Consider the following 19,624-nt stretch of genomic DNA (forward strand, 5'->3'; position numbering starts at 1 on the left):
GTACATTTCGATGCTAGTGCGGAAAGTATGTCATTACTTCACGAGTACGAGTACGGGAAGAGTGATAAATGACATTTCCGCACGTGTATCGAACGACGTTTTTTAATACAGTTGCGAAAAAATAAGCAAGTACTTTTGTATGCATGTTCAAACAGAAACAATTGTAAATAATAATTTGTGTAACGTACTTATATTTAAATTGTATGAAAACAATATCGAATGTTGCCTTTGGAAACTTAAAACATACTTGCAGTAAGAAAAAACGCCTCTGCTTTGACAGGAGTTTCGGCAGCTATTCCGTTCCATTCAGACAACTTATTAAGAACGGTTTTCCAATATTAAAAAATAAACGTGTTATAATTATGAAGAGGTAAGTAATGAAATATGCTTATATTTATTACTTTTACATTAACCTTTTGACCGCCAAACACGTCGTATGACGCGCGCGGCTTCAGCCCAATATCAACCTTCATGCGTACCGACAAGGTTCACGATTACGCGCCGCGTACGATACGGGTTATAACAGTGGGTTTTTATGTTGATTACGACTTTTAAAGGAAACTAACATTAACATTCATCAATAAGTTGTCATGAATTGGAACAAGTGGAAAAATAAAAAGCACTAAAACGCTAAGCTAAACAGGCAAACAGCTACGTAATGTAATAAATACCCTTACCAGGATTTGAACTCTGGACCATCAGCTTCTTAGGCAGGGTCACTCACTAGGCCAGACAGGTCGTCAATACCTCCACCTTCCATAGTGCAAAATTACAATTACAATTCACAGAGTTTTTAAGGCTAGAGATTGCCAATTTTTGTACACACAACCATCGTTACAGGATATCCTAATTCGACAGTATGGAATTTGACACACAAAATAAAATAATTACATAGGTAGGTAGGTAGGTAAATAGATTAAGTATTACAAACTACACAATACATACAGCGTGGCCCTTGTGAATTCGCTCAAAGAACAAAGAAACAAATCTAACTCGATCGCTACTCGATTAAGTGTCCAAATTGCGCGCGTAAAGGGGGCCTGGCGAAGGAGTTGCGATCGAGCGCGCGGCTCAGCCAGCAGGCTATGTATTTTGAGAGAAGAGGGGGCAACTGTAGGATATAATTTAAGCCTACCAACTGCATGCAGTAAAAATAAACACATAACAAAATTATAATTTATTAAACAACTATCTATATAGTTAATTATATTATTTATATACAATTTAAAATAGTATCATTATTTGATCTCATCTATTTTAATTTCTCCTTTCATTTCAACTATATGGTCGTGGTGTCTCGTGAGTGCATCATTTTTTTCATCTGCCGCTTTTTCTAGCGCTTGATTATATTGATCCACTCTGAAAACAAAACCGCATTCAGACTATTTGACATGATCTGTAATTTAACTTTGTATAACAATTATACGGTAACTACACAGTTAGGGTTTATCTAACCCAAAAAGACAGGTGGTGGCGCAATAGGGGATATTACACAAGACTGAATAGGGGGCGCCACAAGCACATACTGAGGGCCTACCGCGGGACACGGAAATCGAAATATCGTTATCTGCCCCTGCATTTATTACTCTTGCATATTTGAGCGATAAAGAGGCAGATAACGAATTTACGCGTTTCGCGGTAGGCCTCTGTAAACAAACCGCTTTGATCCATCAACGTCATAGTGAAAACCATCTTTAAAAAAACGGTTCAAGGAAGGCATACTATGTATAAATTATAATATGTGATAGTGCTGCTCTCTGGTGGCAGAACATTGCAGTAATAGCCCCTATTGAGAGAGGTCATTTATAACTTCTCTTTCATCTTTTTCAGTCTCACTTTCACTTTTACTAGATGGCGTTGCTCTTTTATTTCTATGCCCGAAACCTCTATTAGAGGCGTGGCGTGGCATGGCCATCTAAAACAGTGCGGGTATTTCTGAGTTGACAGATTTTTTGCATGCATTTGAATTTATACCTTAAATACAGTAAAAGTAAAGTCGATATTTAAATAGTTTGGCTACTGTAATAAAGATTTTTAAACTACATAATTAATATCAGTAGGTTTAGCACAGACATTAATTACAACACTGCTGACAATAATTATGAAGTTTTTAATTATTTATTTTATTTTATTATTATTTATTTCATATCTCATCCGACATATTCTTCTAAAACAAGGGTACCAATTGGTACCAGTAGTAAAAGGTGGGGAATAAATTCCCAGTAATACACTGGTAACTAGTGGGAATAAACCACAAAACTGCAGCAAATAATAGACCCATAAAATTGTTAAAAACGCAAACCGTTAAGAATATTAAAGAGACCTACCTCGCTTCGTTTATTTTACTCAAGGCACGCCTGATATCTTGCATAGAAACTCCTGTTATGTGTAAGAGACCCAAGATCGCCGCCCCTCCTATTGCACTTAAAACGGCTCCTGCAAATCAAAATACAAATCATTTTATAAAGCCTGAGCAGCTTACATGTGTTAACCTTTTGACCGCCACAGTGGGCTGTGGCCGTCGACGGAGTCTTGCCAAGCTAACGACGGCTACAGCCGACAGCTTCGCCAATAGGGACTTACGCGGGACTGCATAAAGCTTAAATTACGTATCACGTGAGAAAGCCGATATTGATTAAATTAAACAGGTTCCACGTAATTCTATATCTAAAAAAATCATAAGTTTCATTTCATTCCTTACTTCACTGCAGCACACTACCGCCATCTGTCAGCTGATTTTTACAGGTGTTTTTTCTACGAACCTCAGTATTCCTTTGTCTATCTATAGTATTTATAAGGAAATATACAGATAATACCAAGTCCTGCACCAACCAGCATAGCAGCCATGCCCAGGTTCATCTTATACATGGCTCCAGTGATGGAGCCAGCTAGGATATACTCCGTGATCGAGGTCTGGTCCTTGTACACTGAAATTGTTGTCGCTATCAAACTGCAATTAAATAAAAGGTGATTAAACCTTTAACAAGCATAAGGCTGTAAATTATGCAAAATTAAACCCTGTCACTTTGCAATAAAGTTCAAAATCATAGTGGGAAATATATTCCCTCTGTCCTCTGTATAAAGGCTTAATCAGTGTCTGCGAAGTGCTGAGGGGTGTAGCCGTTAAATAGGATGTATCAGATCATTCATCCATCCATCACATTGACTTACCTAAATGTTCCAGTAAAAATTCCAAGTCTCCAACCCCAATGGTAAGCTCCCCTTGCAAAGGCTAATGTTACATGGTCTTGCAACTTTTTCTGAAAGCAAACAGATTTAGAGATAAGAAAATAGGGCCAAAAAGTGATCAACATTAAATATGGCACATTATTCCCAGGCGTTACTTGCCAGTAGGGATAACAGAGATTTTTTAAATATATTTGGGGACAATTTTACACACATAGGTAGATGCCCCAAACTAAGCAAAGCTACTAGGCGACTATGGGTAATAGGCAACGATATAAAAGACCCATGACTTAGGAACAAATATCTGTGTTCATCACACAAATAAATGCCCTTACCGGGATTCGAACCCGGGACAATCAGCTTCATAGGCAGGGTTATTACCCACAAGGCCAGACCGGGTGTCTTTAACTATGGCATATTATTCCAAGCCAAGAATTTATATTTTTGGTCAAAGATGGAAAAAATATTCCCAAAAGTTACCAGCAAAATAGTTACTGTTCAATACTAATAAAAATACCTAGTAGTGGATGGACTGAGGTGACATTTAAATCAAGTGATTTAGTAAACTACTCTACTGGGAACTGAAAATATAATGAAGTTATCACCAAAGTGAATCTGAATTGTTGGTAACAATGTGGTGGTAAAAGCTAACCAATATACAGCAATGACTGCAAATGTCAACCCAAGATTTCCCTACAAGACAGAGTCAGACCAAGCTAAGTTGGCATTGATTTTGATAGCCCAGCCTGTACAAGTGTTTAGTAAACATAATAATTTAGAAGTTTGACATTTACAATAACACCTGCACTGTTTAGGCTGTCAAAATCACAAATGTGTTTATTGCAAATGGACCTAAATAAAGACTTGTAAAAAATAAAAATAAACTACAAAAGTGGCTCTTTATTTAATTTTTACATACCTTGGCTTCCATAGTAGATTTAAATATGGTAGCTTGGTTATTTTCTATAAAATAAAGATATGCATCTCTCGATTTAACAAATCCTCCCATACATGCGCCTACAAAGCATCCACATAATCCTGATTGTATTACGGTCCTCAATTCATGAGATACCTCATCATATTCACTGAAACAGTAATTATCATAATACATACATATACGGATTACAATGGTGGCTTAAAGATTTCATGCATACTATTGGTGGTCAAAAATTATGTGTTCAAACCTTGATTGTGCTGCATAGCCTCTAACCGTCTAGATACCTATAAAAGGATCTTCCATTGCATTCTAATTTTACTCTATTACTATTTTTTTTTAAATCTAATTTGAATTTGTCTTGGCAAGTTTTGATGCATTCAAGTGGCGGTGGTTAGCGGCAGAGCAGAAAAAAAACAGTCAGATGATTAAAAATTTGGTTCAGATCCTTATCATAGGTAGACAGGAGGTTAACCATTGTAAGTCTTCAGATCAGGGTCACGGTCAGGTCAGGTCAGGTGGAAGATCTTTGTGGAAATCACAATTTTTGTACTAAGTATAAAAAACTGCTTGGATTGTAGCACATACACCATGCATTTACTTATATTCTAGAAACAAATTATGTGAAATCTGGAAAATGGTTATTCAAAAATATGTGAAGCCTTAAATTTGAATATTTAAAAATAATAATATCTTCTGCCACAACACGACAAAAACAATAAATAGGTGTTTAGAAGAGTGTGAGTGTCATGGGTGTGTGTTACTGATTTAAATTACCTATTTGTACCTAGTCCTAGCACAGGGTCCACAGCTATGCCTTTGATTGTATTCTGTCCTACACCTTTAAAACTTGCTTGAACACTAATGCTTGTTTTAGCAATAAAAATAAGTGAAAATATTTAAAAATAAAATGTATACTATCAAGAGGTTACGTTACATAAAATTGCACTTACTTCCTATAAAACATTTTCTTTAGTCTCTCAACTCCAGTGGTGGGTACATCGGTAGATGGATCCAGTAAATTGTAATCGTTATCGTTATGTTTCTTTAAAATGGGCATAAAAGCCGGTGTCAATCTGACGAAGGATCTTAACATTTTAATGACCGAAAGGCGATAATAACGGTTGTAACAGTGATCCTTTAATTTTTTACATTCGTTTCGTGTGAAGGCCTTACTTTTTTACAAATGTATTATTTAGAACTTCTTTTCTTTGTGAGTGCATCTAGCAAAGGCAAAGCACAAGCAGACAGAGGAGACAGAGTAATATGCAATGCAAGCATCCAAACGTCAAAATTGTCAAACATATGTCAAATCTCTTTTTTTTTACAATTATGGCCTGGATGCGAGTCCTTTAAGCCAAATCCCAATGTCAAATTAGTCGGATTACGTTCAGAATTTTTTTTAACCGTTTAAACATAGTTTAAACGCTTGTTAAAGCCTGTCCAGACAGGATGATCGAATCGACCGATTTGATCTAGAAAAATTGGTGTCAATCTCATCTAGCGTCCTCACGTACAGAATTTTATCACCAAATTTAGATTTATACAATACAAATACTCCTCAATACAGAAAACAATACAAAGAATACAGAAAACAAAGAACAGGTAAAACAACATTTATGGTGAGATTGAAGCGCTCGAAATAAAAAAAGCCCCCAAACGCGCATATTAAGCATTGAAATTTGGCATTCTTGCGTCTGCATCTCCATTCGGTCGGTCAAAATCACGCAAAAACACGCTATTTTTAGTCAGACCAAGCTAAGTTGGCAGCAATTTTGATAGCCCAGGCCAGGGCTGCCAGTACATAATCTTGATTATATAGTCCAACGTCAAAAATTATACGAAATTCGATTGCATTATACGAAAACGATTATACCCGATTTTTTTATTACTTACTTCAAAACCTTAGTAACTAAAATCCCTTACTAAGTAGCGCTGAAACACAGCACAAAAAAGTAAAACACGTCTCACAAACACCCATTATATAGAACACCAAACCGATCAAATGGTGAGTCTAAAGAGAAAAACCACTCAAACCGTCACCGTATCATAGTATCAAGTTGGCAATACGTCTCTGTTAATCCCGTACGGAAATAGAAATGCGAAATAACCATTCGCGGTTTTTTCGTTTCCAATTATACCGAACGACTACCTATACATATCATCATCATTGGCCACAGCATCTTGACAGATGATTGTTGCAGCGACAGGTTATTAAGAAGAAGAAGAAGAAGAGGTCCATGTGCCGTCGGAGATCGGAGGTGCGGCACATCTTTTTCTGTGACTGTAAAGCCCAATCGCAGCACGGCACTTTCTGCCACAAAGGTGAAGCGCGAATCTGTTGATGGTTCCTGTGCAGTCCGAAGTCTTTTCTGCTTTAAATCATCGAGCCAGACTTCATCATGCTTCGCTATGCCGTCATGTAGAAGGTTACGCCATTCCCCTCTTTTAAGGGCTTCCGTTTCCCAGGTGTTCGGGTCGATGCTGAAGGACAACATGTCCCGCTTGCAGGAATCCTTAAAGCGAAGCATTGGGCGTCCGACTGGTCTTTTGGCGTATGCAATTTCACTCAACATCACTGCCCGGGGAAGTCTATCTGGGTTCATACGTAGAACATGGCCTAGCCACCGCAACCTTCGCTGTTTTAGAGTGGCAGTGATGCTGCAACAGTCGACAAGGTCGAGAATCCTTCCGTTTGTCATACGATCCTTCCAAGTGACTCCGAGAATCGTATCTCCGATTATACGAAATTCGTATCGAATTATACGATCTGGCAGCCCTGGTCCAGGCGGTGCAAGTGTTAAGTAAACGTCATAATTTAATTGAAGTTTGACGTTTAAAATGATGTTTAACATTTGCATTGGCTGGGCTTTAAAAATGCTGCCAAGTTAGCTTGGTCTGACTCTATCCTTTGATTTTAAATACAAGATATATTTATGTCTAAAACATTGTATTAATTGTTAAACCATGTTTTACATATGGAAATATACATTGAAAATGGGACCCTGACAACTTAATAAAAAAAGGACTTATTCAAGCACATTCACAAGGTTTTCAGTAATACAAATAACTTTAGGCATGCCTCCCTATTTCACTATTGTCGTATATTTGCAAAGCACAGTATAATATAACCCACTTTACACACACAGATAGGTACACTAAACTTTACATACGGCATTTTACACAGATCTCCAACTTGTAGGTATTCATACATTTCTTCACGGTGCATGCTTGCACACTTTCCAGATGCGTTTATGACGCGGTTCCTTCTGAACCTACTTAAGCTGTGAAATTCATTCAAATATGTATCTTCAGCAGCCGTTGCTCGGCATTTAGCACCTTTCTATATGTAAGTATCGAATATAAGTGGTAGTACAGCGGTAGCGACGTTGCCTTTTTTAACAAAGTATAAATAGTATAATAAATAAATAAATCGCATTGAAGTTTAACCACAGTGGTTGGATAGCGTAATTGAAAAAGTTCTTTTTTATTATAGACGGCAGATATATTTCTACCTTACATACATTTTATGAACATAGATAAAGACTAAGAAGGGAGCGAATATTCATTATAAAACGGGACGTAATCGAGTTTAATTAACTTAACACGATAATTAAGTTTAGATGATGTGTAGAATTTGTTGCGGTTTAGGTCCCGTTTTATAATTAATAATGTTTAAAATTTGTGAAAATTTAAATCACAATTCGGAGCAATGTTTCCGTAGTAAAATAAATATATTTTTATTACCACATCGACACTTCCCGATATCGGTGAAACGGAAAAATACCCTTGTAATTGGCATTTTTATGCGGCGCCGCATTAATCTATAAATAACATTCATAAACGGGCAGGCAGACACTTGTAAGGCAAAATATATCTATACCTAAATGTTCTTCTGTTACTTAGTTAAATATAAGGGTAAAAAAAACTAAACCGGTACGCCTGTCGGTTATGGCTTTTACTATTAATTATCTAAAATCGCAAGGTCTGTATAAGCCTTTAATTTATAGCGGTGCTCACGTGCCCACAGAGCTACTAGTTATAATTTCTGAACGTTTATTTTCTTTGACAGCTAAAAGTCAGTAAGACGAAATGGCGGGATATTTTAGTTTTGTATTGATATTTTTTTGTGATTAATTGGAATTAATCAAGAAAGATTGTCTAGGATGAACTTGGATTTAGGCGATTGTAAGGTAAGACGCATGTTTATTGTTGCGCATGTTTTTGTCTTAAAAAACTTAAATGCTTTGTGTTGTACTTATATATTTTTGTATACCTTATATTGATACTTTGATAGTATGATGATGTGATGTCCTCCCAGACGTACCCGTCGACGGCGACATCCTGACAAATAAAAAAAAAGCGGCCAAGTGTGAGTCGCACTCGCCCACGTACCATTTATAACGTATAAAAAAAACTACTTACTAGATCTCGTTCAAACCAATTTTCGGTGGAAGTTTGCATGGTAATGTATATCATATATTTTTTTAGTTTTATCATTCTGTTATTTTAGAAGTTACAGGGACACACACACACACACACACACACACACACACACACACACACACACACACACACACACACACACACACACACACACACACACACACACACACACATTTTACCACTTTGGAAGTGTCTCTCGCGCAAACTATTCAGTTTAGAATAAAATGATATTAGAAACCTCAATATCATTTTTGAAGACCTATCCTATTCGTGTGGTGTATCTATCACCACACGAATGGGTTCAGTTCTAAGTATGGGGAACCCCCAAAACTTAATGTTTTTTTTTATATTTTTGTGTGAAAATCTTAATGCGGTTCATAGAATACGTCTACTTACCAAGTTTGAACATAGTTCTTATAGTGTGGGAAAAAAGTGGCTGTGACATAAACGGACAGACAGACGGACATGACGAATCCATAAGGGTTCCATTTTTGCCATTTGGCTACGGAACCCTAAAAAGCTCTTAACTATTGCATGCACGAACCAGGCTTGCAAATCTAAATTTGGTATTGAAAGTCCGGCAGCACGAAACACAGTAGAGCTGTCTAGATGCGTTGTATGTGTAATGGTAGGAGGGCTTGGCCCGAGTTTTTCGGAGCTGGCGTTTGGCGTGAAGATCTTGAAGTCGGGTGTGTTCAAAGCCAGCCTTGCGTTTGCCTTTGGTTAGCTCAGAGTAATACACTGTTTTGGGCAGTCTCGATGGTGCCATACATACAAGGTGCCCATTTGTGTTTAACTTACCATATATTATGTATGATCCATACAGCCGTATTCAGAAGGTCTACTACGTCTTCATTCAATTCTATTTGGAGGTTGATGGAATAGAGTGTAAATAAGAAAATAATAAAAATGCAATTTTCAACTATATTTTATTATAAAATGACAAAGAATAAATCTAGAGTTCAATAGGGTAGTCACTTAAGATGATAATATTGTATATATTATTTATAATTTCATCTAACTGCTATGATGTATGTGGAAACATGCCGCAGACCCTCACAGGTGGGCCATTGGCAATTCACAAAATTATGATTCGGAAACAATCATTAAAATACATTATATTTCGAAATATGCTCTTTAAAGCTTTTTCCTTTCCTTTATCTAGGTCATGTCTATTTAGAGTTAGGTAGGTTAAGATTTAGTTGAAAGGAAAATATTATTAGATCCCTGTTTTTTTTGTCCCAATGATTGGTCTTTGGCATTATTGATTTAATTAGACTAAAAAATATTGACATTGTTTCAAATGTTTCGGCAAATTTTATAGGAGAAGCGAACAGAAATAGATGTGCGTTTAGTAATAAGAAAAAGATGGGATAACCTTTCGTCACAGGAACGAGTTACAACTATTTAAACTATTTTAACTTTACACACAACCCTTTAATTTGCACACCATTATTAATCTTTTATAAATCAATGGTATAGCCCTACAATTTAGATTAAAATAAAAACAGGTATTCTCTAGAAGTTACTTTGATAATGAACTAGGCAACTACTGAAAATTAGAATAGGATACCTATGTTTTATTAGTAAAATTTAAAGAAAGGATTATGTTAATCTTTACTATCTTATTTATTTAATTTGTTATTATTAATATAGTTGTGTATAATATTTACATTCACAGATTAATAACACAAGGATAACTGCCACTTCATAGGGTTTGCATTGGATATGCATTCATATAACAAGCTTTCATAACTTCGAAAAAACACATCTCACTTATGTTTATTTTCAATTTATTCATATACCTCAATTTACTATAGGCAGCCTTCATATATATGATTTGATGACAAAACATAAATATACACTGTTAGTTTAGTCACAAGATGCATGTTCAACTACAGATTCAACAGTAGTATCCAGCAGACAATTTCCTTTATTGAAAATAAACATAATATGTATATTTATGAGATACCAATCAACAGCAGTTTGAGAAGGGGGTCCTATTAATTGGCAGTTACACAGTTAGCTCACACCTCGGTATGGAATGGTTCAGTTCTTTCCACGCAGCAAGGATCAGGGACACGGCACGGAATTAAATCTTATACCCTGTGCGAATTTCCCATTCTATAACATTACGATAACTCTTCAATGGTAATCAAAGTCCCTTACACCCAACGTCGTTGAACTAAGCAACATGTAACTTCGCTTAATTCTCGTGAAAGTCAAGACAATCCACAAAACCACAGATGAAGTCAAAATTGCTTAGTGTCACAAGAAATTATGGATATATTTCAAAGCATTATAGTATAGACAAGTTTCACCGTAGATGCGATATTTACGCCAGGATATAGATCTAAACACGAATATGTCTACAGTACCAATTGCGTACTAATGTACATCATTTCATATATTGATCCCCATTAAATTTTATTTTTATTTACAAATAGTTTTTATCTCATCAAGTGTTGAGAAAATACATTTAAATCAACAGTATCGGATATGTAACAAATGAAATGTAGATATTTGTGAGATTTCAAAGGCCATTCTTTACATGACTACCAAACCTTAGATCGCTTCTTCCTAAAGTACTTTAGACAATTGGTATTGAGTTTTAAGAAAAAAAGAACTTAGGAAAAACGAAGAGGAGACAAAATAAAGAACAAAAAGAATATACTGATAATATTGTTTAATTACGAAATTAAAAATAAGAAAGAAATTAAACACACATGAGGCTTAACATTAAAATAAGAAAAATAGAAATGACGAATTCTTACATAAGTATAAATGGAGCGACGCTTGAGGTTGCAAGCGTCGCTCTCGCGCAGCTCCTTAGAGCCGAGGTTTGAAAATGTATAAGATGCGCCTTAGCCAAATTTCTATTAATTGATATGTTGGCATTTCATATAATTTTAAGAAACATGTACTCAAGTACTTAAAACAGCTTAAGAGATATATATAAAGCGCAATAAAATTAGGTATAATAAGAATGATATGCAGAGATATGTTGAAATGGTTTTGCTCGTAACGCAAGAGGGTGAACACAGAGACGACAGTCGGAAAACAACTTTCACATCTTTTTCAACGCATAACTTTAACCAACAAATTGAAACAATGTTCGCTTACAATGAAAAATTGCGCTTAATAAAACTCTCAAATATAATTTAACTTTAACATTTTCATCAACTTTTCAATAAATGTTAAGATTACTTCAATTACCTTTTACCTAAAATAATGTGTATTGACTTTAAATTTGGCATCTCGTTCTAAACACTGATCTATTTCTTATGTTTAATAATATTACCGTATTATCTAAATATTTAAAATACTTCTCTAAACACAAAAATACCTATAATTATCTATTAGTCAATACCAATGTTATTGAGAAAAGATTAGGCCTGAAAACGCTACACACATTTAGTAATATATTCCTTATTGTTATCTACGGATTGAGCAGAAGCAATTAATACCGTGGACAATGAATCTACGCGACAAAACGGATATCCTGCGATAGAACACGCGATGTGTGTAGCGTTCTACGCTGAATACAATGGATATGTAATCTCCTTGTTGTGATAATGTTTATTAAATAAGTAATTATAATATTTAAATACAAATGCGATACCGCCGTTCTCCAGCAGACCACCACCAGTCGTTAACCGCTTTAATCTCATTTTAAAACAAGAGCGCACAATTTCTGCATTCTGCACCCTGTAGAAAAACATTTTCAAAAACGTGCAAAATATCACCACACCCTGGTCACCTAACATTATCTAAACCAAATAACTACTTTTACAATCCTTATCATACGTACTGAATAATACAATTTGTATGATTAAATTTTTCTAGTAAAACTTACACCATAATGACATTCTAATATTTTTCAGTTTAATCATCTTACTAAGCTCTATTTTTATCCTTATTTACGTTACGTGATGTATAATGATACATTTTAAAATAGTGTAAATATGTTTGTTTTATAATTATAAATGACTGAATATGATTTCTAAAATAAAAGAACTATTTAATTTTCTTTGACTCTGGAAGGGATAAGTTGAGTGACCGGCGAACTTACCAAGTGGCAGCCATTTCAAGCTTCGACATGACATCGCTCAAACTAACTTGTCGGCGCCATTTCGTGCAAACAGGGGCTATATTTCCCATCATTTTTTGATAGCTCAGAGCATTATAAATCTTATGACGCGGCCACGAAATCACTAAAACTTTTTGTGACATCACTTCGACGAGTAAAACAAGTCGAATAAAACTCCCAAGTAGGTATATCTTTTAGTTCACCATCTAGTATGCCCCCCGTTGCCCTATCGTTATATTTCATTTCATCACAATGTCACCAAGGATGTACACAGGTAAAATTACAAAAAATTGCACTAGTCTTTATGACATTAACATAATGCCTAATTTCACCTGACTCGTGGCAAAGGTTTTACTAACTATGCCTGTACACACTCTTAAAGAGTAGATATTTGGCGACAAAATCTGTGATAGGTAGATGTGTTGTAGCGACGTAGTCGATCCTTATTTTTCATAATTCAGGTATCTGTTTCACGCATGCTTTGCCTAATCATATACTGGACGTGTAACTGAACACTTAAAGCTGGTCCTACAATTAGAGCATCAGGTTTCAATGGGCATAGCTCAATGACCATATTTATTATATATATCATTTTTCAAAGCTTTTCGTACCAGACTAACCTCCAATTTTGAGACAATCGTTGACATGATTCCTCGACGTATAATTACTTAATCCACAAACTTAATCTCTTTTGCATTGGACTAGACGCATATTTATTAATTTAAGAAGGCAAAGATGTGTGAAAACCAATCAAGCACGAGTCCAAGAAGTTTGAAAAGCCAAGTCATGAAAGTTTGAATGTTTATGTACAAAAATAAAGTATCAGGGGAGTTATTTAACTAATACTGTATAACAAGTTCTTGTGCCCTAGTGTGAATACTGCTCATTTAATATGCTAGAGATAAGCAAATCAGATCTCGAATATATTCTCGACCATCGCCGTTCGCAGTGTGGCGACACACTAATAAAATTATACTGAACATTATTCTAAAAAATACGATATTGTAGTATCCCCCACACCGCGCGTACGGCTCTCTAGACAAATAAATAATTAATTATCTACCGTTAACTGTATGCACGAGCATTTATAGTATGTTGTAGCTAATATTAAATTAACATCAAAATAAATGCATCATGTCACTATTATGTCGATGAACATAACGTTATACATAGTGATATATCAACTAGATGCTTAGCTATAAGAGTCGTGATTACACTAACTAATCGAGAACAACTATTGAAACAGAACAGGGCGTCGCTGCAGACAACGAAACATTTATGGAAGCATCAGTAACACGTAGACGATGAAATCTAAGAGCATTACTAAAATTATTTCTAAACCTAATATTGCACACACATACACATTTATAAATGTAAATTTTCAATAATAACAAAATGTGTATGTGTACAAAATTATAATTATTTACTTACAAAGAAATGCAATAATAGTAAATTGTGCATGTTAAAATAAATCATGTTTTTATATATAATATATGATATTAGAATAATAACTGCAAATAATAATTATACAATGAAAATTCCCATACAACAATGTGCTTGCTATAATATTGTAACACGAACATGACAAAATATATTTTAAAGCGATAGATATAATATAAATTAGCTGCCGGAATAAAACAACCATGAATTAACGAAAGCAATGTCTGACATCGCGATAAAAGGGTCCATTTTGACAAACTTTAAATAAATCTAGCGCAATCTAATTGCAAAATATATATTGTTTTGATAAATTGATTTACGCAAATTACAAATATCAAATGGAAATCATGAAGACAATATTGAAATAAAATTATGATTATTAAAATTATGGAATGAATATCACACAAAATAGGCATCCTCTCAGGCATCAGGGTCGGTAGGAACATAATCGGAGTCGCTTCTAAAACAATAAAAAGCATACATAGCTGCCATTTGAAGTCGTGTGATGAATGTATCTTAGATTAACGTTTGCAGTAATATTAAATGTACGTATTCACTAAGAAAATAGAGTAGCACTTATTCCTCTAAACTGATCCGAGTAAGCGTAATACAGATTACTTTGTAATTTTCAGTCGAGGGAAATTCTCGAGTTGAGTGAGAGGTTCAGTGTAATTGACAGTCGCTTATCCTACGCATCCAAAGTCTCACTAACTATTCGGTGACTTCATAATGATAGCCATAAGGACGCGACTGACAGAGATTGTGTGATATTCCGAATCGGTCCGTTTAGATGCTGGACTTGGAGAAGGAGACTCGGAGATGGTTGGACTCGGACAGCTGGTAGTTGTGCATCTTGATGAGCGCCGCCACCGCGTCGTCGATGGAGGGCAGTTGCACCAGCGCCATTTTGCGGTCCTTCCTGCGAACACAAACAATACATATCAATAGTGTCAGAATCAATAATGATGCATAAAATACTTTAAAATATTTTAGTTATATGTACCAAAGTTAAAAACAAGAGCATTAAATTAGTGCAGACCAGATATCTTTTATCCCTAGACGTAGACAATAGAATTAAGTAGTAAGGTAAAAGTCTGACGGTTAAAACTTACGGGAAAAACTTGAACGCCTTGATTGTGAAGCCTCGTTTTGTGAAGGCTTCTTTGATATCTTCCTCGGAGACCGTGGCGCTGTGAACATACGTATTAATAAATATAATTTCGTGTTTCTCGGTGAATCCGCTAAATTATACAAAAATGATGATTTAGTTTTTTTTTATTCCGATTCCAAAGGGGAATTTCCTAAATAAAATGCTGAAGGGCTATTTATATATCTATTCTGCTATAGTTCGTCGTGTCGTCTGAAACATTCAAATTGAACTCCATAATATTGAAACATTTAAATGTTGCTTTTAAATAAAACATAAAAAAACCGCAAAGGCTACTAGAGAGCTGGCGGCAAAGATGATTTTAGTTTTGTAATGCCTTCACCTCCTATCAGTGATGGACTTTAGGATGTCACAGAGTTATCGACATGTGAAACTTCAGCAATATTTAAGTCGTCTTTTTTGATTCTCGCGAGTGCTACTTACGGAATGTTAGATAGATGCAGCGTGGCGCTCGGCGGGTAAATGTTCTGGTAGTTTTTGCTGCCAGGCTTTTTAAATCTGTGGAGGGGGCTCTGCGAATAGTCCCTGTAAATGACAAAAACTTTTGTTAGTAATAACTTCCCCATGTCAATATTAACTTACCTATACATAAAGACTTTTGGTGTCAATCTTACTAAACTCGATCGAAATTCAGAATAAGACTCGGTGAGGCGAATATTTGCTCACATAGACTCGACAAACAAATTAAATATTCGTTCTCATCACACAAACATTTGATCTATCACATAGGACTGCTAGCAATTCATTCATGAATACTATAACAACATCACCAACCACGAAGACGAGGTCACTACTATCTGCTTACTGTGTAGTCAACGTAGCATCTTCTCAATAGCACAGTAAGTAGCAATGACCAAACTTGAGGAATTTTACCTCGTGAGACCAGCGTCCGGTTGTCCCTCCTTCGGCAGCTGCACAGTTTGGTGCTTGCTCAGCATCACGCGCATGGCCTTGCCGAATACGCGCAGCTTATCCATGTGAGTCAGGGCTGTAATTATTATGGTCATCATCAGTGTCATCATCATTAGCTTTTCTATGCATCTTTCGAAAACATAACCAGGTACCTACACACAGGTTAGACTTTCATTTCATTCATATTTTTTTCTGGTAATGATGATTTAATGTGTTCAAAAATCTTATATTTTACTGAATTTAAAAATAAAACTTATTGCTTCTTGCGAGATCTTTCATTGTAACTTTTTTTATCGAATAGATAAATATTTTTAACAACGGATGGTCTTTTGTAAATATAGTGACTAATGCCTTACCTAGATGAGCCTGATGTGGCTCAGCCATTTGAATGAGAGCAGAATCCTTCTTATTGTAGAGTATCTTCACTCGCTGCACATCGCCGTACACGCCTACATAAAGAAAACATCTCGTGAACGGAACAACGTGCGAACTTCTGGGTGTTATCGTTTAGTTAAAACGGTCAATTTTTAGCAATTCCTTCTTCCTTGCGTAAATGTATCTAATCTTAATGAAGGAAGGTTTGCTTTGCCAGAACTTGCCCGCAGTATTTTATAACCCAAAGTGTTGTCTGTTACGGACTAGTTAAGGCACTATAACTATGAGAAGATGTTGGATTCACATTTATCAATAGGGAATATTATATTATAAACAGGCGTACTTAGGTCTGAAAGCAAGAGAGCTATGATATTTGATATTTTAGAAACAAAAAGTAAAACTATAAATTTACTTGAAAATAAACACAGATCTACACTGCTTTGTATACATAAAATCTGTTGTGAAACGGGACAGCGGAAAAATGATAAAGAAGAAACAAATCCAAGCTCTAATTTGGTCACGGTAAGCGTCTGATTAATAATTCAGCGGAACATCTATCCGAAACGTTCAATGTTTCTCTCTCATCCTTATATTTGATACTGAGATGGAACGTAATATGGATGTATCGTATACATTGCGTTTTTCCCGTTTCAAATAGAAGTTCTGTACGTAAGTTATTAGCCTGGGTAATCGGCTTTCAGAACGGAGCAATTACTACCAACAATCAAACGAATAATTTATTTCTTATTACAGAATATCGCCTTCGAATATCATGTCGACGTGAATCCATTCAAACTGGAATTAATTCTTCGTGTCATGTAACTAAGGAATATGTGCTTATTGCACACATGACTGAATGCTGAACAATGAATTGCAATTTACATACAGAAAACTGGAACTGACATTATGGTAGACGGATAAAAAAAAAGACAACACGGGGCAAACATCTAACTTAGCTACTAGGATGTCTGAAACACAAATTGTCATGTAAGTTAATAAAGCGTTTCAGGTTCAAAAGTGTTATAAGCGAAGCTTCGGCAAAGGTCGCCGGATGCGGTTATCAGTACAGAAGTCGAGAATGTTAGCTGACAATTTGTCTTCCAGGCGACAGGGCTTGGGACCAGTATTATTGTTTTAATATAAATCATGAGCTCAGGACTATGATGTACATTTTCTCAAAAGTGTACTCTCCTAATGTTTACTTATTTATTTTTGTAAACATTATTTACTGCCATTTTTAAGAAAATTCCCGTCTAAAGAGAGATCTTTCGAAAAAACGGCCAATATTAGGGTAAAATAATTTTAAGAAAGAATACTTTTTGGGAAATAGAAGTGCATAGTCCTGAGCCAAATTATGGAATGTATATGTGCACACGTACCGAAAAGGGTAAAGAGAGCGTCAGGCGTGACCATCTAAAACAATAGGAGAGAGAAAGAGACAGTATTATAAAGTCATAAAAGATGTTTGACATCATAATATCTATGAATAAATTAGCAACTTATTTTAAAGAAGTTTAAATAGAATATACTTATAAGTACAATAGCCTATAACGCCGCCTTATTAGTGGATGCATTAGTGCTTTGTGTCAACCGGACTCTTGAACCCATATTAAATGTGCGGGAGACGTTAATGGCTATTGTGTTAGCATAATTAATATGTAAATTCGCCAATAAACAGAAAACTACATATTTTGATGTAGGAATTTTGAAAACAAAAAAGTTTTTCTGATATGGGGCCAATGTCAAAACTTAATATAAAATAAATTTCGTTTTCTAGTTCGATGTTTACGATTTCCGTAGTATTTGTTTACGGATGTAAGTGTTAATGTTTAGGAGTAGATACGAACCTCTTCGTTAAGATTGGAGACGAGTAGCACAGTGGCAAGAGGTAGCGGCGGCGCGGCGAGGGCGCGCAGCGCGGGCGACGCGGGCGTCAGCGTGAGCGCGCCGAACGCCGGCAGCCCGACACCGCCCACGCCCACGCCGTACGGGGACGCCAGGCCGGAGCCGAGCCCAAGGAACGGCGGAGCAAGTACGCCACCACCTAAATCGAAATCTCTAGTTTATAATTGACAAGGTCAACCTCGACATAGAGATATGCGACGAAATACTATTCAGCGGTTTTAATAAAAATGTCAAGATAAACTGTATTCAAGAAAACATATCTTAAATAAGGCTACTAAATAAATTAGATGTATCAAAACCAACATTCAGCCTCTGACTCCAGAATACGGAACAGCATGACTAATAAAGAATATTATTTGATTTCTTATTTAACCGTAAGTGTATTACTTGGGAGCGTATTTTTTCCTTTGTGTAAAGAATAAAGAAATTGGTACCATTTTATTCCACGACGTAATAACAAAACTCACAATGTCGAAATGATCCTCACATATTACAATCCTCTATGGTGTAATGTGGATTCATGAGAAGTTATTAGTCACTGTGGGAATATTGAACATTGAAATATGAATAATAAACAAGAAAAGAGCTAACACAAATTCGAATGCGGAAAATAGGACTGTTGTTTGCTTATTATACGAGTAGATCAATATTATATTTACGAAATCGTACTGTTCTTATATGCTTCAAATTCTTTGTGTGGTATTATATAATTTGTTTATCAGTTCAATGTAATACTCATTATATTTTTTTTATAAGTAATTACCAAAATTTTATAGTATAATTTAAGATTTTACAGAGGAGGATATTAGTCCACAGTATATAATATGAGCAACAACCGATAATAATTATAAAAACAAGTTCGCTTAGAAAAACACGCAAGTAATTTGATAGTCACCGTGTGACTTCAAATTCGATACAATTCACGCAGATGTAGCCAGTTATAGCTATTCAAATAGCTTTTGGGTCATACACAGGTTAAATATTAACATATTTTATGTCCCGTCTGTAACCAGAGAGTTAGTGGGGCCTGTTTACCTTTGAAACATACTCGCATATCGCTTTCAATTTTGTTTTCGGGTTGTATCAAAATAAAGCCAGACACAGAAGCGACAAATAACCGTTTAAATACCTATTTAAACCTTCCACTATGCGGTTTCCATTTAAAACC

The 19,624-nt window shown here is 35.5% G+C and overlaps 2 protein-coding genes across 10 annotated transcripts in view; both read right to left on the reverse strand.

Annotated features, from left to right (window-relative positions):
- Positions 1 to 1,162: 1,162 nt before the first annotated feature.
- LOC133520108 (RPII140-upstream gene protein) lies at positions 1,163 to 5,417 on the reverse strand. Its single transcript, XM_061854428.1, has 6 exons — positions 5,074 to 5,417; positions 4,106 to 4,271; positions 3,172 to 3,260; positions 2,817 to 2,950; positions 2,328 to 2,436; positions 1,163 to 1,359 (listed from the first exon to the last, which is right to left on the reverse strand). Exons 1-6 carry the CDS (start codon positions 5,214 to 5,216, stop codon positions 1,239 to 1,241), a joined length of 762 nt encoding a protein of 253 aa, XP_061710412.1. The 5' UTR covers positions 5,217 to 5,417; the 3' UTR covers positions 1,163 to 1,238.
- A 4,059-nt stretch (positions 5,418 to 9,476) lies between these two features.
- The window catches only part of LOC133520104 (polypyrimidine tract-binding protein 2), a 673,469-nt gene continuing 663,321 nt past the window's right edge, over positions 9,477 to 19,624 (reverse strand). For all 9 annotated transcript variants that reach the window (XM_061854416.1, XM_061854421.1, XM_061854419.1 and 6 more), the window contains 7 exons: positions 18,399 to 18,595; positions 17,931 to 17,964; positions 16,533 to 16,625; positions 16,138 to 16,252; positions 15,688 to 15,789; positions 15,209 to 15,286; positions 9,477 to 15,015 (listed from right to left, as the gene is read on the reverse strand). In XM_061854416.1, coding sequence (XP_061710400.1) covers positions 14,883 to 15,015; positions 15,209 to 15,286; positions 15,688 to 15,789; positions 16,138 to 16,252; positions 16,533 to 16,625; positions 17,931 to 17,964; positions 18,399 to 18,595 — 752 coding nt within the window. In that variant the 3' untranslated portion in view covers positions 9,477 to 14,882. The remainder of the gene's footprint in view (positions 15,016 to 15,208; positions 15,287 to 15,687; positions 15,790 to 16,137; positions 16,253 to 16,532; positions 16,626 to 17,930; positions 17,965 to 18,398; positions 18,596 to 19,624) is intronic.

Source organism: Cydia pomonella, chromosome 7 (genome assembly GCF_033807575.1).
Source record: "Cydia pomonella isolate Wapato2018A chromosome 7, ilCydPomo1, whole genome shotgun sequence".
NCBI lineage: Eukaryota > Metazoa > Arthropoda > Insecta > Lepidoptera > Tortricidae > Cydia > Cydia pomonella.

Coding starts and splice junctions, on each gene's coding strand:
- LOC133520108 (XM_061854428.1), bottom strand. CDS start 5,216: ATGTTAAGATCCTTCGTCAGATTGACACCGGCTTTTATGCCCATTTTA. Junction 3,261..4,105: donor AATCTACTATGGAAGCCAAG/GTATGTAAAAAT, acceptor GTTTGCTTTCAG/AAAAAGTTGCAAGACCATGT. Junction 1,360..2,327: donor AGTAAAATAAACGAAGCGAG/GTAGGTCTCTTT, acceptor TTTTGTTTTCAG/AGTGGATCAATATAATCAAG.